At 39.7% G+C, this 19,488-nt stretch overlaps 1 protein-coding gene across 12 annotated transcripts in view; it reads left to right on the top strand.

Annotated features, from left to right (window-relative positions):
- The window catches only part of PHF3 (PHD finger protein 3), a 93,699-nt gene extending 74,732 nt beyond the window's left edge, over nucleotides 1-18,967 (top strand). For all 12 annotated transcript variants that reach the window (XM_006272959.4, XM_014594449.3, XM_059730740.1 and 9 more), the window contains 7 exons: nucleotides 823-954; nucleotides 1,467-1,596; nucleotides 1,985-2,177; nucleotides 8,863-9,010; nucleotides 11,583-11,672; nucleotides 14,352-14,547; nucleotides 15,885-18,967. In XM_006272959.4, coding sequence (XP_006273021.2) covers nucleotides 823-954; nucleotides 1,467-1,596; nucleotides 1,985-2,177; nucleotides 8,863-9,010; nucleotides 11,583-11,672; nucleotides 14,352-14,547; nucleotides 15,885-18,109 — 3,114 coding nt within the window. In that variant the 3' untranslated portion in view covers nucleotides 18,110-18,967. The remainder of the gene's footprint in view (nucleotides 1-822; nucleotides 955-1,466; nucleotides 1,597-1,984; nucleotides 2,178-8,862; nucleotides 9,011-11,582; nucleotides 11,673-14,351; nucleotides 14,548-15,884) is intronic.
- The last annotated feature ends 521 nt before the right edge of the window (nucleotides 18,968-19,488 follow it).

Raw genomic sequence — 19,488 nt, forward strand, 5'->3', positions numbered from 1 at the left:
GCATGGAGCAGGGGCCATTATCCCACAACAGGAGCCCGCTGTGAACCTCGGAAGGGTTCCTGCTGTGGGAGAAGGGCAGGATTGGGGGGACAGGGAGCAGACAGTCACCTTTGTGACCCCCTCCCATAACAAATTCCCCTTTGAGGCATGGAAGCCTAGCCTTACAAGACTTTACTCTCTAGGAAAGCAGTCGGAGCTTGGCAATAAGGATTCCCTATACCATGTTGTCCTCTTTCAGCTGTTGGAAAAATCTGGATGTGGGAGGCAGGCCAGGGGCCATTCTCCAGGGCTCATCTGAGTTTGGGCATGTCTGCCTCCTACCCCATGCACTTCTGCACGGCACGTGCCTGTGCAGCTCTCTAGCCAGGGGCCTGGAATGCATTTATGTTCCAACTCCCAAACAGGGTGGGGTTAGCACTATGAATTGCTGTGAATTTCACAGAATTTCTTAGTGCTAGAAATGAACATCTGTCCATGGCCATAGTTAAAATACTCTTTTATCAGGTGAGAGACTTAGCTATGTGATAAAAATCAAAATGTTGGAAGATGCTGCATCTTTTTTTTTTTCTGTAATTTTTATTTATATATAAAGGGTTAGCAGAGAATTTTTTGGTTATTAGAAACTTAAAATATCATGTAATGAAAGCTGTGGGGGAGGTACTTTCTTGCAAATTAACACATGACTGATGACTAGTAGCACCACAAATAAAGATATGACCTTCTGTACTGCCTATGTGCATGTCTCTCCTCTTCTATTACTTGGGGTTTTCCACATTTAATTGATTGTCTGTGTGTAAAGTATGTAATGTTAATATTTTATAGACAATTGAAATGATTGAGAAAGAGCAGAGAGAGGTAGAAAGACGACCAATCACCAAAATTACTCACAAAGGAGAAATAGAAATTGAAAATGAAACTCCAGTTAAGGAACAAGAAGACGTTATGGAAATTCAGGTAAAAAAAAAAAAAAAAAGAGGTGGAGGTATTATTAATCTAAGAAAAAATATTTTGTTTGAATTTAAAGGGACTGGATGTAGTTTAGTGTCCAGTTTAGTGCAACTAAATACTGGATACACTAAATTTAAGTGTGTGTGTGTGTGTGTGTAAATACACACTTCATTAATGCAGAAAAGCAATTATCTGTCTCTCTTGCTCCCGTAATTTGAATGCTTTCAGTTGTATACAGTAGCTATTCTTTATCTGATTAATTTTGGCAACAGTTTTAGGCATTTAGCTGTACTTTCATTGAGTAGACTGGAAGAATCATAAACATTGACTTTTTTTTCTTACGGGTTTGAAAATGAAAAGAAAATGAAAAGTATAGTGCTTCCGAACAAGAGAACAGTGAGCATTTCTGGGTTTTTCATTGCTTTTAGGTAATTAGAATAATATTTATTTGGAGTACCTAACAGAACAAATGTATTGTCCATTCTTTTATTAACTGAGATTTGTTTGACATTCAATAGGAAGCCAGTACAGTTAAGCTGTTTGAAAAGACAGAGGAAGTTGAAAAAGATAAGGAAGATAATGAATCTTCAGATACAACAAGTCAACACAAAAATCATCTTTTTGATCTCAACTGTAAAATCTGCATAGGTAATTTAAAAACGCATACTAAAATGTAATAATTGTACTCATTACTTATGATCTCACAACTTAGAAATATAGATAAACATCTTTAGACCAAATTTACAGACCAGGAAGAAGGAACAGTATCTTTCTTTTCTTTCTCTTTTGGGTTCCTTCTTTTTTTTTATCCCCGCAACTTTAAAATGGTCACAAGCCACAACAATGTTTTCCATAGAAACAGTTAGAAAAGTAACTCCTTGTAAGTCATGCCAGTTTCACTTTTGCTCCAGCTTTTGTTTAGTTCATGTGTCTTTGGTATCTGGTATCTTTTATTTCTCTCTCTTTTCCCTTCAGGTAAAATCTAATTCTTTATTATTACTAGTATATATAATTTTTCCAATTCACTTTTCTCAAGGTCGAATGGCGCCTCCTACAGATGACCTATCTGCAAAAAAATTTAAAGTGTCTGTTGGAGTTGCGCGTAAACAATCGGACAATGAAGCAGAGAGCATAGCAGATGCACTTTCATCAACATCAAATATTTTAGCTTCAGATTTATTAGAAGATGATAAACAGGAGTTGTCAAAACCAGCATCATCTGTTCCAAGGTAACTAAAAAACAGATTTTTTTTTAAAGAATAGTTATGATTAATTTTCAAGCAAAGATCATTTATACCCATGAAATGTGTTAAGATAGGGGTGTTCAACCTCTGGCCTGCAGCCCATGGAGCCTTGGAATGTGGTTCACAGGCTCCCTATGGGTCAGGAAGTCTGGCAGTGAGAGAGCAGTGAGAGTACAGTATTGCTACTCCTTCCCGGTGCCAAAATCCCAAATCCCATGAGGCGGGTTGGAGCCTCCTTCCCCCCACCTCTGCTTCATGGCCAAGCCATGCCCCAGTCCCTTTATGTGGCTGGGCTGTATCCCCTTTTTACTGCAGGGCTGGACCATGCCCCCTCTCTCTGGGCATCTGGTTTGGGGCCAGCTCACATCCATTTCTCCTCTCCTTCTCTCCTTCTGCAGAGCTGGGCCACATCCCCTTCTCTCTGCTCAGCCAATTTGGGTCTGAGGTAGGCCTCCTTCCTACCTCAGCTTCCTCATGGGGCTGAGCCCCTCCTCTGTACCAGCACAGGGCTGGATTGGGCCTAGGTCATGCCCCCTCCCCTTCATGGAGCCAGGCCAAGCCCCTTTCCCCTGGGCAGCTATAATAGAGCTGGTCTGCATGCCCACCCCCCACTCTCTGGAGTCGGATGGGGCCCCACCATGTCTGCGCCAGGTGCTAGATTGGGTCTGCTAGCCAGATCCAGACCACTTCTCATCTGCCCCACTGGTCAAAAAGGTTGAGTACTGTGCAAAATATAAATAAAGTGCTGCGTGATCAGTCTGTCTTTATATTTAAGGAATTTAATTTGGCTTGTCTCTTCATGCAGTGCAAAGTGCATATATCATTACTGCTACAGACAAATAGCTCTTGTAAAATTAACCAAAATGAAATTCAAAACAAAAAAAGATATAAAAAATGTTGTTCTGTGAGGAATTTAATTTACAATAAAACTTAAAAAAACCCTAAATTTCAGTTTCCAGATACTTTATCTCCATTAAATTGATCCAGGATATGTTTACTAAAAATAATAGCAGACCATACTGCTAAAGGATGTGGCTAACAAATATAAAGAAAGAGTTTAATAATAAAGATTGCATTGACTGATTGTATTGTTTTAGTGGTATAAAGGTATCTATTGCTTGGGTTTTTAGCTAGAATGTGTAGATCTGTGTTGTAGGGAGTTTGCTGGTCTTTGGATTTAGTGACTTCTCCATCAAACTTGATTTTTTTTTCAGGGTGGGTTTATTTAGGACTTAATTTCAGAAGTCCTGAGTAAATGAAGTTCTTGTCAGTAGTACCTACCACTGTGAAATCGGAACTCCAGGTTTTTGTTTGATTGGGATTTGCTTGTGGGTTTGGTTTTTTTTCATAGAGAGGTCTTCTTAGTAAGGCTTTTTGTCTGGTTGGTTTTTTTTTTTGTTATGTGCTTGTTTTTAATGCATAATCCATGCATATGTGCATAGCTGAGATTAAAAACTACTTTCTTCTTGGGCATGTTTCTCTGCTGCTGTAAATTCATTATATTTTTATATAAGTAGTGTATAGGTAAGAGTGATTTCAAACCTAAACTTTTTAAGAATTCTTAATATCCAGATTCTTACTTGATATGCTCGCTTTTCAGCTTTTGACTTGAGGAGACTGGTATAAGCACACACAAGTTCACTGTAGCTCTCCCTCCCTTTGTTTCCTCTACAGCAAGGGAACAAAGGGCAGTACACTTTTTTTCTTGTTTCTTGTCTACTGCCTAGTCAAAGATAAAGCATGTTGTGGACTAAACTTGACGTTTGCAATATGACTTGGATTTTTTCCCATATCTTTTGGTTTATCAATTTTTTTAAATTTCACGTGGTATTTCACTATCTCGTCTCACATACATCATGCTCCTAAATAAAACCTGCACCTTTTGGAAGTCAGAATGTGTGTGTGTGGGGTGGGGGGTTCCAGAGTAATGGCTGACCATATGACAAAGAATAAGTCCTCCTGGGAGCATAATGTCCAGGAAGTGTGGCATCCCAGCGGTCTGGTTGAGGCTGGGCTAGCACCTGGCTGGGGTCACATGACCCCAATACTTTTTCTTGCCACTGTCAGGGGGTCAGACTCAATGATCCTCTGAGGTCCCTTCTGACCCTAGCATCTATGAATCTATGAGGCAGCAGACAACAAGAGCTTCCTGGTCCCTGCTACCTCACCCTGACTGTCTCCTGGGATGCCACGCTTCCTGGACTTGTGTTTACAGGAGGACTTGCTCTGTTAAACAAGGTTAGGCCCCAGGCCCCTGCAAGGTCAGTAGCAGCACTGATAGTTCTTATATAGAAGTTCCTCTTTCAAGCACAAGCTATGATTGCGAGAGGTTTAATACAGAATTCCTACCCTCCAGCTTTCTGAGCCATACACAAGCAACAGCCATCTTGGCAGCTGCATGGTATGCACAGTCTTCAGGTGTGCTTTTCCAGGAAGAAAACAACTTCCCTGCCCAGTTTCAGGGGTCTGATTTCTGGGGAAAGAGATGTGTGTTGTATGTGAGAAAATGTGGTACGATAATGAGAAAATATGGCTCTGCATTCCTTGCTACTGTATTACCATATTGCCTGATAACATTTATTCTTATAATGTCTTATCAGGTAGGGAAACACCATCATTCAGCTGGGTTCATGGTCACTCAGGAAGACAAAGAGCAGGGAATTGAACTCATGTCTCCAAAATCCTAGGGTAGACTGCTACTATTGTCCTATCTTTTTCTCTTTCAAACAATGTCCTCATGTATTGCCTTGGGAAATCTGCTGTAATCTCTTTATGTTGAGTACTCGTATAGCCCTTGCTATAGTGTGCATCAGTGTGCTGAAATTCAAGGGGGGGGAAAAACTTGCAAAGGCCTTCTCTGCCTTACTCCGAGATATCGCATCTTGATTATGCTGGGCAAAACCATTTTCATGCTTTATATCAATAAACAAGATAACATGATTTACCCTCTAGCTAGTGAAACAGTTGTCCTGTGACATTAGTATATCCACCATCAGACCCACCTGTCTGCAAATGCACCTTCTTGGCCTCCAGAACATCACAGCAATTGCTTCAACAGTTATCCTTATTATTATACCATAATTAAGGAATCAGATTTTAGTCGTGCTTGCATATTGAGGGCTACCTAAACATAGAACTTTTCATCTAAGGCGAGCAAAAAGTAGCTGTTTTTTGGGCTCCCTTAGAGCAGTGTTTCTCAACCCATGGGTTGCCACCCAAAAGTGCATTCCAACAATATTTGAAAGGGTCCTGAGCATGTCCCAGAAAACTGGGAAAGCATGGGTTTCCCCTTGCAGGCTGGCAGCATTCTAGCCTGCAAGAACTGCTTGGGGTGATTAGAGGTAGCAGGTGCATGTGCATCTGCATGCACACACGCATGTAACTGGCACACAGCCAGGCAGGGTTGTGGGAGCAGCCCCAGCCATCTGGGTGCAGATAAGCACCAGGTCTAGTGCCCATACTTGCCAGCGGGGAGGGCTGATGGAGAAGGGCAGTAACATGAAGGGGAAGAAAAGGGAAGAGTTTGGATGGAGGAGCGCATAAAAGATATGAAGAGTGGGACAAAAAAATCAGTGGCTGGAAAGGGAAATAAAAGGGAGAGGATCTCGGCATCCCTACCTTAGTCTGAGCTCAAGTGAGGAGCATGAGAGAGGGAGAGAGGACTGTAAGAGAAGAGCGTCTGCGACTATACCTGTACTTCTTAACTATCAGCAGAGCCCTCTGGCAAAGATGAAGTGGATTCTGATAGGGATTTTTCCTGCCTGTGGGGGTACATTACATCCCCATAAAGTAAACTGTCCAAAGTATTCTTCTATCAGCGTAACTGTTTACACTAGTTTTCCTGTATAGTTGTATCTAAGGGTGCACCAATAAAGATTTTCTTGGCCAGCACTGATAGCTAGTTATTAACCAGCCATATTGGCTGATACGGATCCGATAACAGATATTTAGTAATAAAGCTTGTTGAACGAGGTGCAGTTCAAGCACCTCCACCACCATTTCTAAATGTGGGAATGCTGATACAGGAGACACAGCAGCACTTTAATTAGAGCGGCTGTCAGCCACACTAATTAAAGTGCTACCCTCCCCCACCCTCCGGCCAGAGCACATATAAAAGTGCCCGATGCCACTTGCCAGCTGCCTGAGCCTGAGGGTGTCGAGGGCTGGGTGGTCTCTGGTTACTTTCATTAGAGCGGCTCTCCAAACTGCTTTAATTAAAGCACGCCCCCCCCCCCAGCTTCCTTCCCATCATGGGAAGGACCCTGCTGCACGCAGCGGCGGGGAACAGCTACCCTGGCCCCTGCCAGGCTCTGCCCCTGGGTGCAGACCTGCGGGCACAATGAGTTAAGTCACTCTGGACTGGGCTAGGCAGCTCAGCTCCACCTGCCGCAGTCGTGTCTGTGGCTTTCAGCACCTTCTATAGAGCCTGCCCCAGCTCCAGCACACAGTCTGCACCGCACCAGCTCCCAGGACACCATGGTAGCTGCTCTGTTCCAACCCAGCCCAACCTGCTGGTGAGGGTCTGGGGCTGTATCTGGGGTCACCCCGGCTCATGGGAGGGAACCCAGGCATCTGGGGGCCCTGGACCCATGGGCAAGAGGGAACGCAGGCATCCGGGGGCCCCAGCATAATTAAATTACCAGAGAACAGTGGTTACATCGACCAAAAAAAGTTGATAGCTGATCATATTAATTTTCCTTTTATCGATGCCAATCTAGCCAAAATATTGGTGCACCTCTAGTTGTATCTATCAGCTTGGGGTGTGATTTTCTTTTTTTTTTTTAATTCTTAGCTGTTGTAGCTGCGCTGGAAAACCTTGTAATGTGTAGTTGGACTAAGAGATGATGGTAGTGGAAGCAAGTATACAGAAGAGTCTAGGTCTCTGCAAGAGGCAAGAACTGAAGGCATGAGATTTGAAGAGGATGCTTGTGATGGAATAGGTCCATTTTTTTGGAGATGGAATTAGGTGGTTCAGAAGCAGAGAGAAAAGAGGAGGAGAGGGAATGGGTACAACCTGAGGAGTGGTGTGTCTTGAAAAGCCTGGAGATGATGGTGGAGTGATGGAGGAATATGAATTAGGGCAGAGGGTACCAGAGCTGAAGATGGGGCAGCGGCAGATATGGATGTAAGAGTTGGATTTGTACTGGTGGACTCAGTAATGGAGGAACATCTAGAACTGGGGTGAATGTTAGGAATGGGAGGGTAATAAAAATAGAGAAGTGAAGTTACTAGTGGGGAAAAAAAGGATTAATAGTTTCATAGTTTGTAGGGTCGGAAGGGACCTGAGCAGATCATCAAGTCCAACCCCCTGCCATGGCAGGAAAGAGTACTGGGGTCACATGACCCCGGCAAGGTGTTCGTCTAACCTCCTCTTAAAGACCCCCAGGGTAGGACCCACCACTTCACTTGGAAGTTGATTCCAGATCCTAGCCACCCTGACAGTGAAGTAGCGCCTCTTGATATCTAGTCTAAATCTACCCTCTGCCAGCTTGTGACCGTTATTTCTTGTCACTCCTGGGAGTGCTTGGGGGAACAGGGACTCCCCCAATGCCTGCTGGTCCCCTCTGACTAGTTTGTAAACAGCCACTAGATCCCCCCTCAGCCTTCTCTTGTGGAGGCTGAACAGGTTAAGGTCCCTTAGCCTCTCCTAGTAGGGCCTGCCCTGCTGGCCTCTGATCATGCGAGTAGCCCTCCTCTGGACCCTCTCCATGTTGTCCACATCCCTCCTGAAGTACAACGCCCAGAACTGGACGCAGTACTCCAACTGCAGCCTGACCAATGTCGCATAGAGGGGGAGGATCACCTCCTTGGACCTGCTTGTGATGCATCTGTGGATTCATGACAAGGTGTGGTTGGCCTTCCTGACTGTGTCCCCACACTGCTGGCCCATGTTCATTTTGGCATCAATAATGACTCCAAGATCCTTTTCTGCCTCTGCACTGATGACAGGGGAGTTCCCCACCCTGTAGGTATGCTGCTGGTTCTTCCTCCCCAGGTGCAGCACCTTGCACTTGTCAGTGTTGAAACCCATCCTGTTCTCATCCGCCCACCCCTGTAACCTGTCTAGGTTCGATTGCATCCTATTTCTCCCTTCTAGCGTGGCCACTTCCCCCCACATCTTAATGTTGTCTGCAAATTTGAACAGGGTGCTTTTTACCCCCTCATCCAAGTCACTGATGAAGATGTTGAAAAGTGCAGGCCCGAGGACCAAGTCCCGGGGGACCCCACTACCCACATCCCTCCAGGTAGAAAATGACCCGTCCATAGCCACTCTCGGTGCGGCTCTCTAGCCAGTTAACGACCCATTTGACTGTGTAGGTGTCAACGCCACAGTCCCCTAGTTTTTTAATGAAAATGGGATGAGAGACAGTGTCGAAGGCCTTCCTGAAGTCCAGAAAGACTACGTCCACTGCTACCCCTGCATCTGAGGAGGAGAACAAAAGTAGTGATGGAGAAGGAAGGAGGAGAACCATAAGTGAATGGCAGATAGACCAGGTTTAAAAAACAAAATGTATAGACTTAATAATTCTCCAGATTTTGCTTTCATTTAGGTTTTTTTCATAAACAGTGCTATGCAAACCTTCCTAATTCTAGGCTCAGACTCTAGTCATTATTTCTTTTTTATTTCTTTTCTTTCCTTATTTTTTATTTTTTGTGTGCTTGTCTTTAGATCGGAGACACCTGGTACCGTTGAAAGTGAATCTCTGTTCCTGGCTCGACTGAACTTCATCTGGAAAGGTTTTATCAATATGCCTTCTGTAGCGAAGTTTGTCATCAAAGCATACCCAGTGTCTGGCTCTTTTGAATATTTAACAGAGGTATTGTCTTTTTCCTGTGTTTATATGTATTACTAATAGTGACAGATTAATGTAAAACAATGTATTTATTCATTTTCTTTGTAGTTTATTTGGGACTACATTCAAAGGGTCAAAGTTGTGCTGTGGTGAAAACAAGTGAAGCGTGTGCATTATACTAAGCATAATACTGGTGGACTGAGTTTAGGGTTTATTTAACAGTGAAATTTTTCTTAAGTGAGCAAGTGGTTCATTGCGATGTAATCTCTGTAGAGCTTTTCATGGCACCTTTTTGCTGTGTTTCTGGAAGTATGTTTCAAATACCTGGTATTTCTTAGGGGTCCCCAAATAATCAGGGGGTTGAGGGATGAACTAGGTCTGTTACAATATACTTTTACAAGGTAGGTATTTAAATTTTAAATTACTGTAAACTGCCTGTTAAAATAATTATCATACTAGTCTGAATAATAATACTTCTAAGGCTGCTGTTATGCAAACTGAGCTAGCCTTAACTCACACTCACAATAATACCTTTTCCTTCTCCTTAGTGTATTGTGCATGAGAGAGCTGGCTGTTGAAAGAAAAGCCTCAGTGGTATTAGTTTTCTGGTTAGCAGTGAGGTTAGTTAGATCAGTTTATTAAAATTTAATTGTTTTTCTTTGAACAAACAATCAGCTTATTGTTTGGAGAGAGGGTGCCTGCTGGTGGTTCCTATTCTGGGTGCAGGCAGTCACAGTTTGTATAATAGAAACTTGTATCCTTTGTTTTTGGTCTCTCTACTTTTATAAGCCAAATACCCAGACCATGAGACTTTAACATAACTTTTCATAGCAAAATTTGTAAAGTATTTGTTATCCATAATAATGTTTTCAAAATCTAAGAGAAGAGTGGGGTGGGACTTTCAGAGTCCTTGCAATAGTTGCCTTTGTAAAAAAAAAAAAAAAAAAGAGAGAGAGAGAGAGAGAGAAAAAATCAGAGATCAGCTTTACAATCAAATAGAAGTAGGCTTCATTAATGTGTTGCATTTACTTATCTTTATGCTATAGGAGTCTATGGTATTGTAAATCTTCAGTGAAATGCAGGGCATGCAGTGTACATTAGTAGTCAGGAAAGTTGTGTTACAGAATTCCTATATAATGTGTTGTGTATTCTTTGTTTTACTTTAAAATATTGTTTATGAATTGTTTCATAAATGATTTTGACAGTCCTTTTTATCGTAAATCATGAGACTAACAGTATCAAAGAATTAGTACATCAATAACTTGACTTCTAAAATTGTTTTTGTTCTGTCATTACTGCTAATAAAGATTACAAATAAATTTACATTATAATCCAATTTTAACTTGTTCATTATGAAACATCCACTTTTAGGTCTACATTTTTCATTCCATTGTGCACTCATAGAGGTACAGGGTACTTCTGCAGACTTATCCTTAACTTGTATTTCCATTAAAAAAAAAAAAAAAAAAGGAAATCTGACTTAACTAATGTACGGAGACTTCAAAGTTCTTGTCTGAATACATGAGTCCTTTTAGTGTGTTGTTATTCATGTTAAAGTATTACTTTAGCTAAGAAGTACTCCAAAACAGACGGTGAGAGTAAGAAAGAAATACAAGTTTGTAGGAATTAAATTCATTGAAAACTGAAGTAAATGCATTTTACACACATACTTTTCAGTAGGAAACTGTCTTGCCATGGTATTGTCAGAGACATCATTAATAAAATTGACTTAAGTTGACTTATTTTTAAAGCAAATCTGACTTATAGAAAATAATTACTAATATTTTGCAGAAATTTTCCATTTTTTAATTTCAATGGAAGCAGTTTTTAAACAAATAAATATTATTTCCCCCAATGCAAGTATTCTCACAGTCTAAAAGTGAATTCAGTCATTAACAGAAAACAATCTCTTTTGTTTTCAGTATCTAAGATAAAATTTTGAAAAAGGAACTAACATGGGTATTGAAAATTAAATTGGATTACACATTTTTAAAAAAATGTAATCTCTCTTTTTTCATGCCTTGATACTAACGGGCTAAGAACAAGAAGTTCCCATGCCACTTTTAACTATTTTTTTATGTTCTTTAAAAATATGTCAATTTAATTAAAATATGCAGTTTTGAGAGTTTACTAAAGACAAGGTACAAATCTTTTCATGTTTCTATGAAGATCATTGATCCCAAAAGCCTTTCAACCAGCTAAAATAACATATTCAGGCTCTGATCTAGGAATGTCTTAAGTGCTTTTCTGCATAAGAGCCTTGATTAAATATGATCGTGATTCTAGCAGTGACTTGCACTTGCAAATCAGTATACTTTCTTTAGGAGTCTGCTTTGAAAATGCTGTTATCTATGACTGTTGTTAATGATGTACAGGCCATGTTATGTACAGGGGGTACCTGTGTATTCAGTTACAATTCTTGTATTCAAACTAGAAATCTTAATTTTGGTGTCAGTGATTTAATGCAAGCTGCTTTTTGTTTCTCCGTATTATTGTAACTTCTGCTTAGAATGTGAACTGCAAGAATTTTTTAAGTCAAGTGTCTTTTGAAAATATAATAGCTAAAATAGATTTAAATTTTATATTTATGTCACAGGACTTACCTGATAGCATTCAAGTAGGTGGCAGGATATCTCCTCATACTGTTTGGGAGTATGTTGAAAAAATAAAAGCTTCAGGGACCAAGGTAAGGAAGAAACACTGTAATTTACTTTAAATGATTGAAGACTTAACTGTCTGAACTGGTAGATAGGGCTGCTCTTCTCACTTCTCTCAAATCTTTCCTGAAGGCTCTTTTCTCTTGATCCCTCAAATTTGCTTATTTTGTGGGATACTTGGTTTTTATAGACTGATTGGAGATGGGAGCTGATACATTTTATCCCACCACCTCCCCCTCACCTAACCTTCTCACATCTTTGTCAGCTTCTATTGTGAATGCTGTGGAAATTGCATACATTATATGGTTGTTTGCACAGCGCTGAGCAGATTTTCAGTGATAATTTTTAAATTTCTTATGTTACATTATCTGAAATGGTTTGTGTTTAAAATCTTTCAGGTTCTGAATCCAGTAGTTCCTATTTACTGCTCTGCACTCAAGTTGCTTGGCCTGTGGTTTGTAATTCCAAGCATTCAGTATAGTTTTGCAAGGGACATTTATCCAAAGAGATGGCAAGCTGGGGCCCTTCTAAGTCCCCAGGCACTGGAAGTTTGTTTTTTTTTCTGTGCATTTGGATGAGTTTTAGAATTTTACAGACTTTTAAACTTGTCACATTCTCATTTGAATATGTAAAGTGAGTGCCTATTGATAAAAAATTAAATTTGCATCTTTGGTTGTGCATACCTCATTTTTAGACATCTGTGTTTGAAAATGTATAATTTGACAAAGGCTTCAGGGAGCATCAGTCTTAGACCTGTGGCTTGTTCTTAATTTTCATCCCATGTTTTAAGTCCCCTTAACCATTCATGTCATTGTTGTTGTCCCTCATTTCTGGTATTACATGGACAGCGTGGCAAAGGAGCGGGCTTAGCTGCAAATTACTTTACAAGGAGGAACCATACACAAAAGCATCTACATGTCTCACACCTTCTCCAACCACCCATTCACCTGCGCTCTCACTGGACATATGCAGGAATATGCAAGGCTGCTTTCTAGGGTTGCCCTTCTGCAAGTACAAAGGTCTCTAGAGCAGTTGTAATGAGATGTACTACTACAGGACCACCAGCGCATTTCCAGGTTTGGACTGTGAGAGTGGATAGAAGATCATACACAGGGATGTCTCAGCCAGGGCATCGTACTGCTGTCCTGGCGACATACCCCAAAAAGCATCCAGTATTGTGTGTTAGATTATTGGCTTCCCACCAGTTGAGGTACCTATCAGATTTGTTTTTTCTAGATTTCAGCAACAACTTGCTCAAAGCAGCTGTTAGGTCTGTGTGATTCTGTAGCTTATCCAGTTCTGTTGCATCAAAACCATCTTTACTCCTGCTTCATTCAGGATAAAGATTGAGCCATTTAGCTAACTTATATTGCTGCAGGCTCACATAGATATAACATTTTAATCATAATAGCTACAGTATCCTCCCAAGCAGCAGCTTCTCATCCCCTTTTGAAGTTGTTAAAATGTGAGTTTGTCCACACCCTTGCTGAATACCCAGAGGTGTGAATTTAAGCCTCACTCTGGACTTGCACCAAAAGCTGCTTCCATTCGACCCAGCTGTCGGTGGATATCTAATTATTCAGGCTAAGCAGTCAAAGGGATCTGGACATGATACTACATCACTTCTTTGTATTCTGTTGGCTACAAGAAAACTTACAACCCAGATCTTTTAACATCTGATATTCAGAGCAGCTGTAAAAAGATGTCCTGGAGCGGCCCCACCCTTCTAATTCCTGGAGTCCTCTAGGCAGTAGGGTATCTGGAGCAGAACCTGTCCCCTTCACTCTGCCTAGTGTGCTCCAGAACAGACTGATGGGGCTTGCAGCACCTACCTGTCAAATAGACTGCTCAGGCAGTTGTGGTATCTCTTTCTCTGGAGGATTTCAAGAGTAATAGATAGGCATAGCTTTCCTGCATTCATGAAGGTGGTTGAGCTAGATTAACCTTTGAGGTCACTTCCAACCGTATGACTCAGTGTTTTTGTGTGGACTTTTCCCTGTAGCAGTTGAAATTTCAGACATCAAAATACAGCTTCCTAATCTCTTTTGGAAGAAAATATTTGATCTGTGTTCTGACAAAGCAAGCATATAAGAATCAGCAAATTCATAGAAAGTGTTTCAACTTTGGTCCTGTACTGTAATCATTATTAATTTCTTATTAATTCTGTTTTCTTCAGTCCCTTATTGCTTCAGAGACTTTTTATCCTTGTCTCATATGCTTTAATTTCTTTCCTTCATCTTCTCTTCAGTTTAAGACTTGGTTCCTTTTCTTTAGTTCACATCACAGTTTTACAAAGTCCTTCACACTCACAGCTGCCTTGTGATGGCAGAACTCCTGTATTCTGCCCGCAAAGTATTGTGAAACCTTCAAATGGCAGAAGGCTTCTGTCATTTATTTGTTCTACAGGAACGCTGCCAGAAAGTGTATATAGATGTCCCTGCACTTTTTGATGGCATGCACATACCCTTTAACTGCTGGTGTGTACCAGGGACCTACTAGGAGAGTTGCTGTAGTGGTGTTGCACGCCTCCGGCAGAAACCGAACAGATGAGGACACACCCTGGCAGGTGTCCTGTCGCAGAAGGCTTGTAATATAAACAAGACTTTATTCTGGATGCTTGGATGAAAACTAGTTACCAATTAATTAAGGAAATAAATAGTTTTAAAGATTTTTCACCATCTTTTTTTTTCTTTTCCTTTTTTAAACAGGAAATTTGTGTAGTTCGCTTTACCCCTGTAACTGAAGAGGATCAGATTTCCTACACTTTGCTATTTGCATACTTTAGTAGCAGAAAGCGTTATGGTGTGGCTGCCAACAACATGAAACAAGTGAAGGATTTATATCTCATCCCTTTAGGTGCCTCAGACAAAATTCCACATCATCTTGTGCCTTTTGATGGGCCTGGTAAGTATATACAACACATGGTTTGGAAATGTATATGTAATAGCACTTCCCACAATGATTGAAAAATGAAATATAGCTGAAAAATTGTTGTGTTTTTGATCATGAGTACCAAACATCTTGTTCAGGTATGAATTTATTAAAAGTTCTGGTGCTACATGAACATCTTAAGAGATTGGCAACTAGTTTCCAATACACCAGACTACTTTGATACTGTATTTTAAACAATTTGCCTGAAAAAATTTGAGCTGAATTAACTTCAACCTATGCTGCCATGTGAAATAGAGGAAGCAGATTTGCTATTTAATGTGTCTCAGTCTATAGAGCAGTACAAGTGAACTGTGAAAGAAGCCATTCCATCATTCACACTCACTCTTAGTTCTATAATTACGTTGTAATTTAAAGAATTATTTTTACAGTATCCAAAATACCCTAGGTACTCTAACTAATAAAAAGACAATTCTTTCTTAAAAACCTTACAGGATAAATTAATTACAAAGAAATATTAAGAGGGATGAGAATTGGCAGACAACTTCAAATGCAAGATTCTGAAATTGTTTACTTATTTTGCACTCTCCACTTCAGTTAAAAAACGTAATTTTTTCTTTTCACAAATAAATGAGTTTGTGGTGGATTTGAAACACCTTAGTCAGAACTTTAGCCTCATCAGAACCCAAAAAGAGTCATAACAGTCAATTAAACTGGGTACATGGATTTCTAAGAAACTTCGTTTCCCACCAGTGGGATTTTTTTTTTTCTGGGGAGCATGTGAGGATGAAATTAAGTCTGTCTCCAGTATATGTTGTAGGATTGCAAAAAAACCCAAAGTGCTATGAGCAGCTACATGTTCAAAGCCCCACCTTTCCCCCCCGGCTGAAGCACAACAGTGCCACATTCTCCAAGGGGAGAAAAAGGACTTCTCCATAGCTCTCCACAACTAATTGAAGACAAGGGGCAATTTTCCTTGTGTAGAATTTAATTATTCAGGTTGTCTTAAATTGGGAGTTGTCTTGGATTTGAGTAAATATGATATATTTATATTATAATGACTTGAGTAAATTAATTTTAAAGCCTTTTTTACTTAAACCAATGCAAGCTGCTTGTATAGATGAGACCTTAGGTGAAAGAGGTGTAGCTTTAAGAAATGAACCCATTACATATAAGTTAGATGGCTGAAATTCATTTCTCTGATCCTTTTGTCCTCGTTGGGCATAGCAATAGCAGAAACTGATATAGCCTACCTGGAGAATTCTGTAGACAATAAAATAGGCTTCTTTTTCATTCAAATACTTTTCTTCTGCTAAGTGAATTTTATTAATTACTGTTATGATTTTATGCAGGGATAGAGTTACATCGACCAAATCTGTTATTGGGATTGATAATTCGCCAAAAAATGAAGAGACAGATGAGTGCTGTTACTACCACTAGCACTAGCTTTGTGGATGAAATTCCAGAAAGTGTTCCAAGCAACTTGCCACCAGAAAAAAAAATCAAACCATGCAAACCTGAAGTTTCTCAAACTGAACTGGTATTAGAAGAGGATGAAGAAGAAAACGATTTTTTTAATTCCTTCTCAACTGTGCTGCATAAACAGAGAAATAAACTCCATCAATCTAATACAGAAGAAAATCCAGCAGTTATTGAACCTTTAGTAGAAAGCATTAAACATGAACCACCAAAGCCTCTAAGATTTCTTCCTGGAGTTCTGGTTGGTTGGGAAAATCAGCCTTCTACTCTTGAGCTGGCAAATAAACCACTGCCAGTAGATGACATACTTCAAAGTCTTTTAGGTACCACAGGACAGACATATGAACAGAGTCAGTCAATTGTGGACCAGTGTGAAACAGGAGAAATACCTTTATTAAATGAGCAACCAACCTTAAAAGAAGAAGAAATGGCTGTGGATGAATTTACTGCTGATGAAGAAACTAAAACTGGATTAGATGATGCACAAGAAACTACAGATGACAGTGTTACAGTGGATACACCAATTGAAGGGACTGCATGTTCACCAGGAACTGCAGGAACTTTGATAGGCCTTAGCCTTAAGGGTAAACCACCAGATGTTTCTACAGAAGCATTTTTAGCAAATTTATCTGCTCAGTCACAGAGCAGAGAAACTGAGGAAGGTAAAGAAATTGACCCAAAGTGGCAGCTGTCTGACAAAGAGACTGTTGCAAAAGAAGTCAAAAAAACCACAGATTCTAGCTTTTCTTCTTGCTCTTCAAATTCAGGTAAAATTAGTGATGATAATAATGTTAGCACAGGTACTGCTGAAGGTATGGCTGCTAATACCTCCAAATCTCCACAGTTCATTAATCTTAAAAGGGACCCACGACAAGCAGCTGGACGCAGTCAACAAACTAATGCTGGAGAAAATAAGGAAGGTGACATTAGCAAAAATGGAGATAAGCAAAATATATGTGGTCATTCACAAGATAAAGAACACTTAGGAGCTTCAAGAAGTGAGCAGATGGAAGTAGAAGATAAAGAGCCACCCAGAGAGAAGGATTTAAATTCATGCCAGAGTGATATTCCAGCATGTGAGCCACAGTACACCAAATCTGCAACAAAGGCAGATAATGCATGTTCCTCGCAAACAGAAGAGACCAAACAGTTGCAGGAAGATGGAGTGATGAAAAATATTGAAACGGTGCAGCCATTTAGGAGAGGACCAGCAACAACCTCATCTCATTTTGAAACAGAAAATTCTTCTCGTTCTGAATTCACTTCCAAAATCCCCAGCTCACTTGCAGGTGGAAACTTCTCATCAGTTAGGTCTCAGCAGCATAGTTTTCAGGCACCTAAATCTAATCCACCTGGATTTCCATTTCAAACACCCGTACCTCCTAACTTTCCTCCACAGAACAGCCCCTTGTTTGGATTTCCTCCTCATCTACCACCTCCACTTCTTCCTCCACCAGGTTTTGGCTTTGCTCAAAATTCCATGATGCCATGGCCACCTGTTATTCATTTGTCAGGTCAGGCACCGCATTATGTTGGGCCCATGTCACAAGGGCCACCACTGGCTCATAAACAGCCAAGATTTGCCGGGCCAGAGAACTTTTTTCAGAGTAAAGACAATAGGAGACCAGAAAGACGTCATAGTGACCCTTGGGGGAGACAAGAACATTTGGAGAGAGGGTTAAGTAGGGGGAAAAATGAGCAACATAGGCAAAGATTTTATAGTGACTCCCACCACCAAAAGAAAGACAGACATGAAAAAGAGTGGAATGCTGAAAAATACTGGGAGCCAGACTCTGAGAGGAATAGACGCAGAGACAGAAACCAGGAAAAGGAGAGAGAAAGAAAAAGCAGAGAGGAAGAACATAGAGACAAAGAAAGATTACGACTTTCACATGGTGATAAGGGATCTGATGGAAAATCCTCTAGGGAGAGTAGGAATCCAGAAAAAAAGACAGATAAACCTAAAAGTGAAGAGCATGAAAAGGATAAAGAAAGAGAGAAAAGTAAGGAGAAACATAGAGAGCGAGAAAGTGAAAAGACCAGAGACAGACATCACAAAGACAGGGACCACAGTGACAGAACAAAAAGCAAAAGGTAGAAAGATGCAGGCAGTCTTTCAGCAAATCCTATTTAAGTAAACTGTTAGAGTTATGTCCTAAACTTTGTAAATGCCTGCTAGGATTGTGCCATCTTTTTTATTCAGTGTTGGTGTTTTGCAGAAATAAGTCTGTGTTTTGGTATGAAGCTGCATACCAATACTCATCCTCTTTTTTTTCATTATACCAACTATCCCTAGAAATAGGAGTTTAATATTTTTCAAAATTTTACATTGCTGTATAGTCAAAATTTTAAAGATTTCTTTTATTAATATGCAATAAAGGCTTAGAAATTTTTAGTTGATGAAGTTGGCTTTAGTCAAGTATGCAATATAGCTACTGCCTTTGGTAATTTGTGCTCTCTTCTGTTTTAAGATGCCCAGTAATTTTAAAGTGAATTTCATACAATAACGTTGTTTTTTTAAATTGCACTGTTTTTAAAGACTGTAGCAAAGCCTCAGAATTCACAAGCGCGTTACACAATATAAGTAATAAACTCTGTGGTGTGAAGATTTCTTTTTAAATTATCCAATAGTATAAAAAAGTAATTCAGCTGTATTTTCAGTAATTAGCAAGTATATCCCAAGCATCTAAAGCAGTTTGTGACCAGAAATTGGAAGGCTGAGTTGTCTGAATGTTATTGCTTTAAACTGCACTTGTTTTAATAATAAGAAAAAAAAATCACACTATATTCTTTAAACTATGATTTGTCTATTAATTTTCCCATTATTTTTCATGCTTCAAAAACTTGAATACCTAAGGTTGTACATTACCTTGTGTTTTGCTATTGTTTTTACTGTAAAATGTAAATATTTTAAGGAATATTTTGATTCTAAAAATGATAAAACTTTCTCACATAACTTGTGTGTCTGATTTTATGTGTGTGAAGCAGTAGGTTAAATTATATAACAAAAAGATGTAGAATGGCTCATGTAACTTTGCTTACACTTCATAATTAATTGGTTTTTGAACCACCCCAGGTCTTTAATACATAGAGGAGTCCAGATTTTATGGTTACTGGCATCTACTGATTACTTTTTATAGAAATAAAACAGTACTGTCTCTTATACTCTCTAGAAAAAAGAGTATATTGCTCATTTTGTTGAATCCGGTTTTGAAATACGACTGTTCTATTTTCATCACACATTTTTGCAGTACTTTAATCTGTTTTAATCATATTGTATATAAAGACATTTAAGTACATTGCCTTACCTATGAACACAGCTTTTTTGCACTTTGGTGTAGAATAAATGTCTTCTTTCCAGTAACATATATCCGATTAGCATAAATTATTAATTTGTTGAATCATTCATATATTTTAAAATAGCAGGCTATTAGCAGACATTGCACATAGCTTTGCAGCCAGTTAAATAATATCATT

This window comes from Alligator mississippiensis, chromosome 1 (genome assembly GCF_030867095.1).
Source record: "Alligator mississippiensis isolate rAllMis1 chromosome 1, rAllMis1, whole genome shotgun sequence".
Classification (NCBI taxonomy): Eukaryota; Metazoa; Chordata; order Crocodylia; family Alligatoridae; genus Alligator; species Alligator mississippiensis.